Source organism: Cordyceps militaris (assembly GCF_000225605.1).
Source record: "Cordyceps militaris CM01 unplaced genomic scaffold CCM_S00002, whole genome shotgun sequence".
NCBI classification, from domain to species: Eukaryota; Fungi; Ascomycota; class Sordariomycetes; order Hypocreales; family Cordycipitaceae; genus Cordyceps; species Cordyceps militaris.
In genome coordinates this window covers 5,128,126-5,142,674 of record NW_006271970.1, presented here as the reverse complement: position 1 = coordinate 5,142,674, position 14,549 = coordinate 5,128,126, and the positions used below count along the sequence as shown (strand labels likewise).

General features: G+C 54.8%; 6 protein-coding genes across 6 annotated transcripts in view; 4 read left to right on the top strand and 2 right to left on the bottom strand.

Annotated features, from left to right (window-relative positions):
- Positions 1–1,567, top strand: part of CCM_03547 (Chromo domain) — a gene marked incomplete at both ends in the record, with an annotated part of 2,107 nt that extends 540 nt beyond the window's left edge. The window contains one exon of the mRNA XM_006668698.1: positions 5–1,567. Within this exon, the coding sequence (XP_006668761.1) occupies positions 5–1,567 (1,563 nt within the window). The remainder of the gene's footprint in view (positions 1–4) is intronic.
- Positions 1,568–1,923: 356 nt separating this feature from the next.
- On the bottom strand, positions 1,924–3,243 carry CCM_03546 (uncharacterized protein; the record flags this gene model as incomplete). Its single annotated transcript, XM_006668697.1, has 1 exon — positions 1,924–3,243. The coding sequence occupies one exon, from the start codon at positions 3,241–3,243 to the stop codon at positions 1,924–1,926; it is 1,320 nt and encodes a 439-aa protein (XP_006668760.1).
- Positions 3,244–3,789: 546 nt separating this feature from the next.
- CCM_03545 (uncharacterized protein) lies at positions 3,790–5,546 on the bottom strand (the record flags this gene model as incomplete). Its single annotated transcript, XM_006668696.1, has 2 exons — positions 3,790–4,113; positions 4,164–5,546. The coding sequence occupies 2 exons, from the start codon at positions 5,544–5,546 to the stop codon at positions 3,790–3,792; spliced, it is 1,707 nt and encodes a 568-aa protein (XP_006668759.1).
- Positions 5,547–6,320: 774 nt separating this feature from the next.
- CCM_03544 (gliotoxin biosynthesis protein GliK) lies at positions 6,321–7,526 on the top strand (the record flags this gene model as incomplete). The annotated part of the gene is made up of 3 exons (XM_006668695.1): positions 6,321–7,346; positions 7,391–7,403; positions 7,468–7,526. The coding sequence occupies 3 exons, from the start codon at positions 6,321–6,323 to the stop codon at positions 7,524–7,526; spliced, it is 1,098 nt and encodes a 365-aa protein (XP_006668758.1).
- Positions 7,527–8,333: 807 nt separating this feature from the next.
- CCM_03543 (Haloacid dehalogenase-like hydrolase) lies at positions 8,334–9,509 on the top strand (the record flags this gene model as incomplete). Its single annotated transcript, XM_006668694.1, has 1 exon — positions 8,334–9,509. One exon carries the CDS (start codon positions 8,334–8,336, stop codon positions 9,507–9,509), a length of 1,176 nt encoding a protein of 391 aa, XP_006668757.1.
- Positions 9,510–10,753: 1,244 nt separating this feature from the next.
- CCM_03542 (tannase, putative) lies at positions 10,754–14,005 on the top strand (the record flags this gene model as incomplete). Its single annotated transcript, XM_006668693.1, has 3 exons — positions 10,754–11,399; positions 12,334–12,650; positions 12,716–14,005. The coding sequence occupies 3 exons, from the start codon at positions 10,754–10,756 to the stop codon at positions 14,003–14,005; spliced, it is 2,253 nt and encodes a 750-aa protein (XP_006668756.1).
- Positions 14,006–14,549: the final 544 nt, after the last annotated feature.

Here is a 14,549-nt window from a genome sequence, read left to right as displayed (position 1 = left end):
CGAGGCCGCCGTCGTCGCCGAGACGGAGGGCGGCAGCGGCGGCGAGCAGGGCCGCCTGCACGGCGGTGCGATGGGCAGCCTGTCCACCCCCCGGAAGCGCAAGCGCAAGGAGTTTCTGGAAAGCGGCAGCAGCGAGGAGAGCCCCTCGGAGCAGCTCCGGCTGGACGTTGCGCGGGCGAAGCGCGCACGGGAGCTGGACGTGGCGGTTCCGCACCCGCTGCGCCCGGTGCCCGTGGCGCCGATGGCTCCCGTGGCGCCAATGGTGCTGGATGACGGCGCGCGCTTGCACACTGCGAAAAACCAGCTGCTGAAGAGGCCGGGCGTGGCGCCGCCGATGACGATGCCGCTCGTGTCTGCGGCGGCCGCGACGAAATCAAGGCCAGCATCGCCTGCGGTGCGGCTTCCGCTTGCCAAAGCGCGCGAGCGCGACATTGCCAGACCGTCTACGAGCGAACAGGGAAAGCTGTCCATGCGCGACCCAGCTAGACAGTCTACGAGCGAATCAGTCAAGCCGCATAAACGCGATCCAGTCGAGCACACCAAGCAGTCTATGCGCGACCCAGCTAAACAAGCTATGCGCGACCCAACTAAAACGTCTACCCGCGAACTAGCTAAACCGTCTAAACGCGATTCAGTTGAACCGGGCAAGCTGTCTATGCGTGACCTAGCCAAACCATATACACGCGACCCAGCCAAGCAGTCCATAAGCGACCTAGCCAAACCGTCTATGCGCGAACAAACTAAAACGTCTATGCGCGACCCAGCCAGGCTGTCTATGGGCGAATCAGCCAACCTGTCTATACGCAACCCAGCCAAACCATCCACCCACACGAAACAGCACTCCTCGAGACCAATGACAGAATACCTCTCCGCGGTGCCGAAACATCCCGTTCCGCCACAGCCTTCCGCGCAGCGCCCCAGCAAGCGACCATCAGAAACACACGCCGAAAAGTCCCATCCACGGCCGCATGCCCAGCCCAAGTATCGACCGCACGTGGCCCAGAAAAAGAAACCCTCGAGATCCCACGCACGAAGCCGATCTCCAGACCGGTCAAAAGGAAAACAGCCCGCGCTCCCCATATTCTCCGACTCGGACAGCGACGAGCCCGACTGGGCCGTCGAGTGCCTCGAGGACATGGAGCTGTACGACGTCGAAGGCCGCGGCCTCATCCGCTACTTCAAGGTGCGCTGGGAGGGCGACTGGCCGCCCGACCAAAAATCGACCTGGGAGCCCGAGGAGAACATCCCGGACCACCTCGTCCGCGAGTTTTGCCGCACGGTTGCCGAGCAGAAGCGCAAGGCCGCGTCGTCGTTGGAACCGCGCCATGGCAGCAAGGCGGAGGAGGATATGGCGCGACTCCCGCCTCTTCGGCCGACGAACATGGCGAGAAGCCAGGGGGTGGGCAAGAAGGAGGAGGAGGAGGAGGAAGATCGCCCGTCGAGTGCGAATAGCGGCATGTTTGTCTACTCGAGCGACGACGGCATGGACAAGCACGTCTGGGACGCGCCCAACTCGCAGGGCGCGCGGCCGAATTTGAATCTTGTGTATCCAGCGCCGATGCTGTGAGCTACCACCATGGCGTGGACGAGAAAGAGCAAAGTTGTCTACTACCATTGAATCATTGTGTATAATAGCATAATTATTGTCTAACCACATACACTGTGGTTGAGCGTATTTCTGGGCTAATATTATTACTGAGCTAAACTTGCAAGTCCACCAAAGCGCCTTGGTACTCCTGTTACCTTTTCGGTCCATGAATCCACCGTGCTTTTGTCAATTGTTGCTGTTGAAACTAGTCATTCCCAAGATCCCATCCTAAATAAATCGCGTAAAAATAGCCCCAGCAAGAAAAGCCAAATTGAGTCTCTCCCCCTTTTTACTCCAGTAAAAAACGCCCTTCGTCACCCTGGAGCTGGGCTCGCTCACAGAGCAATCAGCAAATCCTCCTGTGGCGCGGCCAGGAACCTGTCGACTTCCTCGGGACGGGGTGTTTCCTTAATATCTCTGCAGTCCAGCGGACAGTGCCCTCCGCACTTGGGGATGATGCCTTCGGCCAAGGCTTGTTTGGCGCAAAGCTCGCGTCGATGCCGCGCAATCTTGCCGTACTCGTCCCATCCTCGAAGGCTGATAGTGTGGCGGTTCTCAAAGTATTGGTCCCAGCTGCCCGCCAGCTGGGACTCGTCGACACTGGCGAGGAGCTCCTTTTTCTCTTGTTTCTGCCTCCTGGAGCGAAGAGACCTTGTGAGTGCTGGAAATTGGGGAAATACGGTACAGACATACCTGGAGACATGGCCTTGAACGGGTGGCCTCCCGCGAGGCTCGTCGTACGAGCTTGTCTCAGTACTTGACGCGGCGTCGTGCGAGTCATCGTCAGTAGCGGTTGCATCCGACGAGGAAGTATCTCGCTTGTTGTAATTTCTTCGAGGATGGAGATTGCGCAGTGTCATTACATAGTAGTATCGATGCGGCCAGTACTCATTGAACGGCGCGCGCTCGAATCGCTGATGCAAGTAGTTTCGAGGCAAGTACGGAACGTACCCGCCGTACTCAACGCTATCTTCACGTGGAATAGCCTCCCTCTGGCAGGCCTCTTCGCCGAATACAAAGTCAAAGATGCCGTGATTCAATTGCGTCATAGTGCGGTGCGCCGCATCGACGCGCGCAAACTCGACAGTGAGTCTTCTGGCTGCATCGCTGTATTCGGCGTCCAAGATGTCGTGTTGCGGTGCGACGGCTTGAATCATGAACCATACGCATTCCTTTGAGATGGGGAACATGGCAACAGTTCGTGTACAGCCTCTGTTCACGCTTGCGTTGGTTTCTCTGCCAATGGGGAATGACGGGGTAGGCACAACCCAAACGCCGGCCACGTATAGCTGGCCATCTTGGGAACAGAATGTCGGGCAGGTCGAATTAATTGCCAATTGGCACATGGTGGCCGAATTCGATGTCATAAACTCAACTATGACCGTGGTGCCGAGCCCCGGAGCCAAGGGTGCCACGGCCTCTACCCGAAGTACTTGGCCAAAGGCGGCTGCTGCGCGCGCCACCAGCAAAGCAGTGACGGACGGCGGGAGATTGTAGAATATGACGCGTCGGCTATCCATTTTGCTCGGACTGGTATTGTTGCCGCGGAAGATCTTGGGGTCCTCAACGAGTTCAATGTCGGCGTGGTAGTTCAACGACAAAATATCGAGGGCATCGCCACTTGGGGTATCATTTTCTGCGGGTGTAGACGACATTTTTACCCGAGAAGGGCTTGCTAGGAATGGCAATTTTTTGGAAGGTACTTGGAGTCAGTTGCATTGGCGAGATGCAAGACTGCCCTGATACCTCGAGGCAGGAACTGGTGGATGAAGGAGGAAGTAGGCCACGGATGATCGTGGCTAGATGAGAAGTTCAAAGGGAACGGGAAAAGGATACGAGCTTGGGAAATGGATCAAATGGTGCCCGAACAAGCTGATGGGACATTATGTGCTGCATGTGAAAAAGGCAGAGCTGACGATGCAGGAGTGCGTGTTTGACAAACGAGGTCTGTCGTGGTCGGCACCGAAGCTGTTCGCCGCATGCTCACGATAGCTAAAGTAATCCACACATAAATTTACCCAGGGTACACCAATCGGTATAATTTGGTCGTGGCTGTAGTTTGATCGATTAGTTATCCTCCTTATAAAGAGTGACACGCACTATAGATAGAAAACAGGGCAGCTTTTTCTTCTGGCTGATATCTATTCTACCATGTGCGAATAAAATACTTCGTCACCTTGGAGCATATATTTTAGCAATAATTAACCTCGAATCTGTATTCTCTTGGCAATTTCCTTGATACGAATGACTTCGTTGGAGCAAGACTGCTGTCGCTTGTTGGCATTCCGGTCCAGTTCCTTCAAAACCCTTTGCCGATCTCTGGCCCCTTCACGAAGGCTACGCTTCGCAGCAGCCAGTGATGTATTAAACGTATCTCTATCTTCGTGGAGTTTCTGTAGGAGATTGTTGCGCTCTTTCGAAAACCGATTCCTGAGACGGTCTACGCAGCGCGTGCCGTTCTTGAGGTATACGGAGCGGACGGCGCCAACCTCTTTTTCCTTGTCTTCGAGATACAAGCCAACTCGCTATATCACGTTAGGAGATACACAAAAGTGATTTCAACAGAGACAACTACCTTGTGGATTTCTTCCAACCGTTGACCAATGTCCTCGTCGCGCTTCGAGGCATTTCGCGACATGACAGTAGACAACTCGCTAATGAACGGAGGGCGAGTACTTGGTATCAATTCGATAGAGTCTCGCACTTGTTTGAACACGGAGGGGGAAGGCGGGGGCAATGGAAGTGGTTGATGAGGCGGCACAACAGGGATCTGAAAACTCGAGACACGTCGCAGGCTTGGTATAGCGCTTGGTGTAGTCAACTCTGTTGAAAGGGACGAGTCTGACAAGCTACTCCCGTCGTCCTCTTCATCATCCCGATCGACAACCGCCACAGAATCATTGCTATGACTTGCGGATCGCCCATTCGCACTGCTAGGGCTTTGTGGCTCCTGGGCGGGCTGCTCGGAACCAAGTTCTGGAGAGGTAGCAACTAGTATAGGTACGGGAGACGCGTTTTTTTGCTTCTTGTTCTTGGTGCGAGGTTGTGATTTTTCCAGAGTCAGAAGGCGTCGGGGCTGACGCTTGAGGCGTTTCTTTGGCCTCTGCTCCGACACGGGAGGAGTAGCGGGAAGCTTGGCTTGGACAGTCTGTGTCTCTTCGTCTATGGGGAGTGGTGTTTTGCGGCGCTGTCTCTTTTTCCTCCTTTCTCCCGTTTGGGGACTTTCGCTTTCGGCCCGTGCCGCCGGTTGGTTATCCTTCGGGGATATGCTCTTTGTAGGAATTGGACCACTGACTTTGATAGGGCTGGCTTTCTTGGCTGTCTTCTGAGCCGGGGGTCGAGGTGCTTTGTCCGGGGATGCAGCAGCATCAGGGGCATCCTCGTCAGAGCTACTCAACCCATCCATGTACGAAATATTGGCCCTTGATCGAGTATTGTAGGCCTTCTTCTTCTGCTGCTCCGGATTTGTGGTTTGCGGTGCTCCGGCGCTCCTCGACGCCTTATCAGGCTGCTCGACAGCAGGAGCAGCGGGCTCGTCAGCGTCAGAGGCAGACAAGTGTGATACCTCCGATCGTTCATGAATGAAGTCCCACGGATGATCCAAGTCAGAGCCGACACAAGGTGTGCTTCTACGAGCTGTTGAGCACGTCTCAGAGATGTCCAAATAGTTGCTCTTCTCGGTGGTCTTGATGGCTCCATTGTGCATCTCCAGTTGGGATGGAATCGGGACGGTCTCCGGTAGCTGGTCGTTGCGGGGTTGGGCGCTGGAGAACTCGTGGAGGGATGCATCTTCTTGGAAGTCCCATCTGGCATCTCGGGAGTTCCCACAGGATGGAGAGCTGGGGCGTCCCATGCTTCCGCAGGACCAATGGTCGTTTTGACGCTGCGGCTGCATGTCTCTCAGCTCGTCATCATCGATACCCTCGTCACTCAGGGTCGTCACCATTGTGCCCACCATTGTAAACATTCAAGGTGATGACAGGAAACTACTCATATGTAGAATTAGTCTGAGACTTGCCTTCCAGGATTGTATTACAAACGGGCGAGATTGCAAACGGCTGCACCGCTGCACCGTCAGAGCTGGTGGCATCTGGCAGCTGGCAGCTGGCAGCGGTCGGCCATGGACAGGCGTTTCCCAACAACTACCAGCACCGCAATTTTGCAGCCTCCAATATCTCAACCCATGGTCAAGCCTGCGCCCGATCGTCAGCTCTCAATACGGGGGAGGAAGAAAACGAAGAGGGTGAGCACTGATTAGTCATGCGCAATTGATGCGCGCCGTTATTTCCATCAGTTTAACGAACATAACAGAGCGCTAACTCCGGCTTGTCCATGGTCTAGCCCCTAACGAATACCAGAGCTGAAACTATCATGACGCAACCTCTGGGCCACCAGGGTAAACGAACCAGTCTCGGGCGGTCGGGCTTACACATTGGCTTTTACTAGTGCTTTAGCTGGAGTGCTTAGCTGGACGGAGCGTCGCTGACTCATGTCCGCTGCCCCCCCAAGTCCGCCGCAACTCCAGTTAGCGCATAAGGCTGTGAACAAGGACCCGACGGCCCGCAGAAGATTATAACACCTTCATATCTTCCCATTGCACTTGGCTGACTTGTTTCTTGTACCAGACGCGCTGTGAACACGAGATACTTGCCAGAATATCGCAACCAATTGCGACAGCCGGCGTCGAGCATTGACCGATACCTAGTACGCGTACCGACAGGCCGCCCCCGCAATGACGAGAGCTGAAGAACCGCCCCAGGGGCGACGAGGCTCGCTCGCACCCCATGCACTGTACGAGACGGAGGCTGCCGAGCTCACCGACCTGTCCGTCGATTGCTCTTTCAACTGCGTCGAGACGACATCCCAGCGCTTATGGAGCGCAAAAAACGACAGCGAATACGGCCCCTCGGCGCCCGACACGGTGCTCTACCTAGCCTACGGCTCCAACATGTGCGCGCAGACATTCCTGGGCATGCGCAAGATCAAGCCCCTGTCGCAGATGAACGTGTATGTGCCGAGTCTGCGCCTGACGTTTAGTCTGCCGGGCGTCGCGTACATGGAGCCGTGCTTTGCCAACGTCGACTACCGCGACGCCGACGCGGAAAGGCCTGATGGAAGCCCGAGCAAGCACTGGGACGGCTGCCTCGTCGGTGTCGTGTACGAGGTGACCAATTCGGACTGGCGCAACATTATGCGCACCGAGGGCGGCGGCGCGAGCTACCAGGAGATTGTCGTGCCCTGCGTCCCGCTGCCCAGCAGCGCGACGGGCGGCGCGACCCTGCCAGGGACCTTTATGGCCAGGACGCTGCACGCACCGCGCACCCCGGACCACAAACGGCCTGGGAACTGTGGGTGGTGGGATCGCCTCACGACCGGGCCGTATCGCCCGCGAGACGACTACGCGCAGCCCAGCCAGCGCTACGTGAACCTACTGCGGACGGGCGCCCAAGAGCACGGCCTACCGCGGGTGTACAAGGACTACCTGGACTCGATACAGCCCTACACGCCGACGCATACTGGGCAAAAGATTGGCAAATTTGTCTTTCTAGTCTGTTTCGGGCCCCTCTTCCTCTTCATGCTCCGTGTGGCGGCGCTCTTTGCCGACGAAACAGGCCAGACACCCAAGCTCCTGTCGGGGCTTATGACTGCCATGTCCAACATGATGTGGATCACCTACGATTATGTCTTGAAGCCGGTTTTTGGAGATGGCGAGAGAACGGACGCGACAGACTATGCGAAAGGGGAGTCGACAAAAACAGTCGGCGAAAAGAAGCCGTTGCTAGACGGCTAACCCGCTGTCAGGCCTCCGGTTTAAGTAGATACATAAGAGGTACATATTGGCATCCTCTTCCCAGCATATAAATTCATTCCACTTGCAGTACTCCTATTATGGGTTGTCAAGCAGATCATCCGTGATTTTAACAGTCTCAAGCCTTGAATGGGTTCCCTGCTTTTTAGCGTGACACGTATGTGAGAGAACGGCACTTGTGATATGAGAAACTTCGTGCCTAGCCGCCTCCAGATACCGCACCAGGCTCGTAAAATTTACGTATGCAACAGTCGCATGATATATATAATTGAAAAAAAGAAATGAATCTGTTGTAAAGTATTTATGTGAGAACTTTGCGTCTGGGCAAGGAGAAACATATTTGCGACTATAGGGTAGTGATTATTCTTCTCGTAGTAGGCGCTCCAACACTGACCGAATTGTATTACGACAATACAGCTACGTGTCTACTTATGAATGGCCTAGGTACATAGGTACCTAGTCCGGCGGAAAAAAACTATTCATTAAAATTTGAAAGCCTAAATCCCCCTCTGATCACATCTAAGAGCCGTTTTCCACCCTTTTCTCACTTATCTTGCCAACGCAAACCGCAAAGCACACACCTAATCCCGTCACATACGCCAAATCTGTCGAGCCCAAATGGATAAGCAAGACGTGCCTAGCAAGGAGCCCAAGGTTCGATCATTGGTCGCTTGCCCTCGTAGCGGCTCAGCGCTTCTCATGAGGATCTTTGCTCAGTCGCCCGAGTGCGCGATCACGAGCCGACCTGTGCCAACGGACAATGCCCAGGGCTCTTTTTGTCTCGACTTGTCGACCCGAGCGAGCCCCTGCCACCACGTCATCGACAAAGCCAGGAGCCTGGGCAAACAATTCCTCATATGCAAAGAAGCAGTCAGAAACAACAATGAGAAAGAAGAATGTCTATACGATACATGTCCAACGCAATCTATCTTTACAATGACCCAACCCGTCGTTCTGATCCGTGATCCCATTCGGGTTTTCGACAGCTGGAAGCATGTTGGATGCACAGATGCGCAGAGTCTAATTGAGTGCTTTACGAACATGTTCCGGATGCTTGATCAAGCTCCCTCGCACGCAATCTCGTGCCTGCTTTACGAGCGACTCGTTCAGAAGCCCCAGAACGAAGTTCAGCGCATCTGCTCATGGTGGGGAGTGCCATTCTCGGAGACCATGCTCGACTTCAAGAAACCGTTTGAAGCCTCACTTATCATCTCTGATACTTGCGAGGAATACATATTTTGTAAGGAAAACTCTTTAGGATTATTCACGACTGTAGAGGCTGCGTCGTCGGTGCTCCCAGACGTGCCGCCCCACAGTCTTCTCTCCAATGACGAGAAAAACACGGTCGAGGAGCATCTAGGACGTCTCTATCTCCGCTGCTGGCAGGATGAGGTCCCAAGACTACGAAGCGTTCTTTTGGAGAAGACATGGATTGGCTTTGATCTTGACGACACCTTGCATGAGTTTCGTCAAGCCTCCTCGACGGCCACCGACAAGGTCCTTGCAGAGATCTCTAGGCTACATACTATCCCCATGCCTGCACTGAAGCAAGAATATTCCAAGGTTCTCCAACTGAAGACGGCAAATGCATTTTCTGATGGGAAGACATCATTCGACTACCGGAGGGAGAGATTCACTCTCGTTTTAGAGCACTTCTCCTTGCCATATGACGCACACTTTATGACTTGGCTTCTTGAAATCTATGAAGCTACACTGTCGGAATCGCTTGAGTTGAAGTGTGGTGCGCTCGGTCTACTGTCTGCCGTGAAGGAAATAGGCAAGAAGATTGTTGTGATAACCGAAGGCCCTCAGGATGCACAAGAGAGAACGATTGAGGCTCTTGGTATTAGCAGCTACATCGACTTCCTTGCTACCACAAACTCCTTTGGCGTAAGCAAAACCGGCGGCCTATTCAGCAAAGTACTGCAACACTTGGGCATCTCATCAGACGACATGGCATACATTGGCGACAGTGTGCAGCGAGACATGGAGCCTGCGTTATGTGCAGGCATTTTCTCAATTCATTTTGCCGAGTCGAAGAATGTTTTGTTGAACTCAGTTCCGCCGCAGATTAATACATTGAGGAAGCTGCAGTATATTTTAACTGGTTGACTGAATGGCACGGAAGCCGGAAGCGCGATCCTCCGTCAACCATGGTATACTCTCGCGGCGACCCCTGCATGGCCAATCTCGCGCTCGGGCATGGGGAAGAGGCTGCAAATGTTCAGGTATAACTCATGGAGACAAAGAATCGTGAGTTCAGAGCTTGGGGCGGAGTCCTTGTCAACCTACCCCGCGAGCCCAAGCGTTGCAAGGTCTGGGGGTTTTCGGCTCCTGGCAGCACTGGCCTCGACGGCAGCGTGCGGGCTAAGCCGACGCAGACTTTGCGGCGCACAATTTTGCGATCTCTTCGTGGGACAGGGAGACGTAATCGCGTGCGCGCTTTTTTGAACGCTCACCCGCGCCCGCCAGAGGAAGCGCATCTGATCTGACTGCCCTGAAACTACAGTAACATGACGGAGTGGCCACGGCGGTCGGACCGAACCACGATGGGGAAGTACATGAACGGTAATGGTCGTGCGAGCAGGCGAGAGAAATATTGAAAGAAGTAGTTGAGAAAATTTCGACTACAAAGACTGCGGCAGTGTCGGACCTTGCAAGATCAAGCAGCGTGGTGGCCATTGGTGGTGTAAGCGTGAGTGCAATCAACAGGATTGCACTGTGCTATTACTATGCAGGTAATAATAAGCAAGTCAACGCTAATAATTCGTATAATCAACAGGTCCCACCGGAACACTGTTCTTGCAGCCTTGCAAAGCCGTTCCTGCAGCCCTACGAGTTCCGAGTACACTCCATAGTGCCCCCCTGTCTTTGGCATCCCTGCTAATTATAGACGTCTTCCGTCTTCCGGCCTTGGCACGGCATTGGCTGCTTCACGTTACATGCCTGCGATGCTCAGACGCAAACATTCGCTGCTGCGAGAATTTAAGGTCCGCAATTGCCGCGCCAAGCCGGGGCCCCGATCAGCCAGCGCCCAAGGCCCAGCGACTGTCACATTCCCGAGCTGTCATTGAATGCCTATCGGGCAGCCGAGCGCATTGCTGCTCCCCTCATCGAGGCGCCTGCCTGAGTAGGTTGGACAAGGCACGCGACCACGACGGAAAGAAGTCGAGGATTGTCGCGCTTTTTCGCATCGTCGCCGTCGCTGGGAGAGTCTCAGAAAATATGTATAAATAATCGCTCTTCCCTCGTGATGGTCTGCTTTTCCTTCTCCAAGCACTCCTTCACTCCTCAATCAGTCAAAGACCAAGCTCCTCCAGACAACCACAATCTTTTTACCACATTCTTTCTTCACCATGAAGTTTGCGCTCTCCCACGCGCTCCTGCTCGTGCTCGCCGCCGCCGACTGCGCTCTCGGCCTCACCCGGACCGAGAAAGTCCTCAGCGATGGCGTCGTCGAAGTGACGTACGCCAACTTTACCGCCGCCGACATGGAGCGCGTGGGCCGCCGCGGCGGCAGCCCCCGCGACCTGGCGGCGCGCACCTACGGCCCGCCGGCGTCGTACCCGGAGAGCACCAGGACCGAGTTCAAGGACGCGCGGACGTGCTGGAACTACTGGTGGTACTCGGCCAGCTGCGTGCTGCAGTGCAAGCTGGGCCAGCACTGCATCGCCTGCCTCAAGCCGCTGAGCGTGCCGGCGACCTATACCGGCGGCGGCTCCATCGCCATCACCCACGGCGACCTGCAGAAGTTTGCCAAGGACTTCGCCAAGGGCGAGTACGAGTTTCCCGTGTCCGTCATGACCGAGGGCCCCGCGACCATGGACTGGTACGGCCCGAGCGACAGGCGCTTCTGGCTGAAGCAGTGGTTCGCCGTCACCGAGGCCAGTGTCCGCAGCTGCACGGGCGGAAAGTGCGGCGACTGGATGGCCATCAAGAGCTGGATGCCGTGCTCCAACAAGGACTGCTTCAAGTACACCCTCAACGACGGCTATGCCCAGTGTGAGCTAGCGAACCAGTGCTGGTATCAAAACCCCTGGACGGGGTATGTAGCAGCAGGTAAATAGTCGTTGGCCTACTCTACGATAGGTATGAGTGGCTCAATGTGCTACTATAAGGGCGAGGTAGCTTTCCTATATAATTTCATAATAGTAACAATTAATCCAATTTCAACCATGTTTGCAAGTCTGTTTGATAGACATTTTTTTTTGGGCACAGTAGATGCACATAACGACATGTAAAAACATACATAGACTCTAGAAAATCTGATAAGACGGTGTGCGATCGAACATGACCATCTATTGCGGGGGAACAATCGCCGAACCCATTGCCGACTCCATTGCCGCCTCCATTGCCGACTGTCACTGTCACCACTCCCCGCACTTGCCAAGGTTATCTTCCCACTAGATCACAAGCCACAATAACAAAATGCCCGAAACTATCGTTACTGCCCCGTTTTGCTCCAGCCTGCCGCGAGTAGGAAACCTTGTTGCCGCCATCTCCATCTGCCGCGTGGCTCATCGCAGCAAGCCGGCCTCCTCCTCTACGGCATCAAGAACCAAAACTATCTCGTAACCGCTGACGGCATACGTCAGCCGCTGATGGAGGCCAGTCTGAATGGTGCTTTGTGCACGGTGGCCTCAATAAGTTGCAGGGATTCCAAATATCGATGTCACTATTGTCCGTGGTATTGGAAACAAGCCGCCAGGCCATATATATTGATGAGGTACTTTTGTCAACGTAGTACTCCCAGTGACTATAATAAGACCTGTCGCTGTTTTTGCTACTGACGCCTCGCTTGTTTATGTATTGACTTATCTACTGACACTTGACTTTTGTTATCCATCGACCGTTATCCCTCACCGTTGTCCTCTCGTGATGCGGTGCAACACCTTTCTCGCCCTGGTAATTGCAACCGCGACTGCAACCCAGGCAGCCACCCTCCAAGACATATGCAACGTGAAATATGTCCAGGCTGCCCTTCCCGCCGACAACTCTTTCCCCGGCATCACAATCAATTCATCCTCGGTCTCTACCGCCATCACCTACAACGCCTCCATTGCAGAGTCGGACTGGAACAGGGCCGCCACCATCAACTACTGCAACGTCACCTTTGCCTACTCGCACAATGGCATCGCCGACGACGTCGTCCACGTCAGCTACTGGGTTCCCGCCCCGTGCGCATTCCGAAATCGCTATCTCTCCACAGGCGGCGGCGGTTTTGCCGTCAACTCTGGCCCGAGACGGGTCCCCGTTGGCATCATGAACGGCGCCGTCTCTGGCATCACCGACGGAGGATTCGGCTCGTACAAACGCAGTGGAATAGCGTGTTCCTGCTGGCCAACGGCACCATCAACTGGCAGTCGGTGTACATGTTTGGCTACCAGGCGCATCATGAGCTGGCCCTCATCGGCAAGCAGCTGGCGGCGAACCTGTACAATGTCTCTGCGAACAAGACCGTCTACTCGTACTACATGGGCTGCTCCGAGGGCGGACGCGAGGGCTGGAGTCAGTTGCAGCGTTTTGCGGACCAGTTTGACGGCGCCGTCATTGGTGCGCCTGCCATTCGCTACGGCCAGCAGCAGGTGAACCATCTGACGAGCAACGTCATCGAGCAGACACTCGGCTACTACCCGCCAACCTGCGAGCTCGCCGCCATTGTCAACTTGACCATTGCCGCGTGCGACGGCCTCGATGGCCAGACGGATGGCGTCGTCGCGCGGTCTGACCTCTGCAAGCTCAACTTCAACGTCTCGAGTACCGTGGGCAAGGCGTATTCGTGTGCGGCGACAACGCCACGGGTCATGGGCGGCATCTCCATTGGTGCATCGAGCCCGGCGCAGAACGGCACCATCACAGCCAAGGGTGCCGAGGTGGCTGCGACCATCCTCGAGGGTCTGTACGACTCGGACGGCAAGTTTGTCTATCTGAGCTACCAGCCCGGCGCGTCCTTTTCTGACGCGGCTACGACGTTTGACAATGCCACTGGTTCCTGGAAGCTGTACATTAATGGTCTGGGTGGCGAGTGGGTGGCCCGCTACTTGGAGCTGCGGAACACGAGCAGCCTGACGAGTTTATCAAACTACACGTACGATACGCTGCGCGACCTGATGATTGAGGGCCAGACGCGCTACGGAGACTCATTGCAGACCACGCAGCCAGACCTGCGCGGCCTGCGCTCCGCTGGCGCCAAGGTCATCCTCGTCCACGGCGAGCAGGACGACTCCATCCCCGCGGGCTCATCTGTGCACTATTACGAGTCGGTGCGCTCCGTCATGTACGCAAACATGACGTACAATGCGAGTGTCGCCGCCATGGACGATTTTTACCGCCTGTTCCTCGTCCCGGGCGGTGCCCATTGCGGCACAAACCCGCTGCAGCCCAACGGCCAGTGGCCTCAAACCACGCTCGAGACTGTGATTGAATGGGTCGAGAGCAAGGCGGCGCCAGAGACGCTGGATACGAAGGGCACTATCAACTCCATCTGCCGCTGGCCTTTGCGTCCCTTGTGGTCTGGCAATGCCACCACCCCGGACTGTGTCTACGATCAAGCCTCGATCGATACGTGGATGTACGATTTTGACGCTTACAGCACGCCTTTATATTAAAACCATTTGATAGCGTTCGACTTCAATCCACTATTTGTCTCTTGTACCGGGAGTTGAAGTAAGGAATTGTAAGAGAAATGACCTCGCTTTGCTAGTTAGCGCGCAATTCAGTACTATAGCCCGTGGCGTGTCGCCTCACATTATATATCGAGCAGTTTGAAGTAATAACACAAGACGCTAAAGAATGCAGGAATCAGAGGTTTCTGCGTCCAAATCGGCGAAAAGAAGTGCGATTCTTGGTCTTTGGAAGGCTGTTGGTTTTGTGGTGCTGGAGTTGTAGGTCTCGGTTTTCAATGTAGTTGTTGCACGACTAGACACAGGAGAAGTTGACCATGTAACAGTATACACCGACTAAAGTTGTCCTTGGCAGCAATCAGTATTGTTAAACAAAGTGATGGGCTTGTCCGCGGAGCAAAAAGCAATTAAACTGTAGATCGCACCACTAGCTTGCCGTTGGCTTTGACGGTTACCGTTACCAACGTATTAGTCATTTGGCAGCGCTTATTGATGTCATTGTCATAGATGCAGTCCGCGGCTTTGGTCT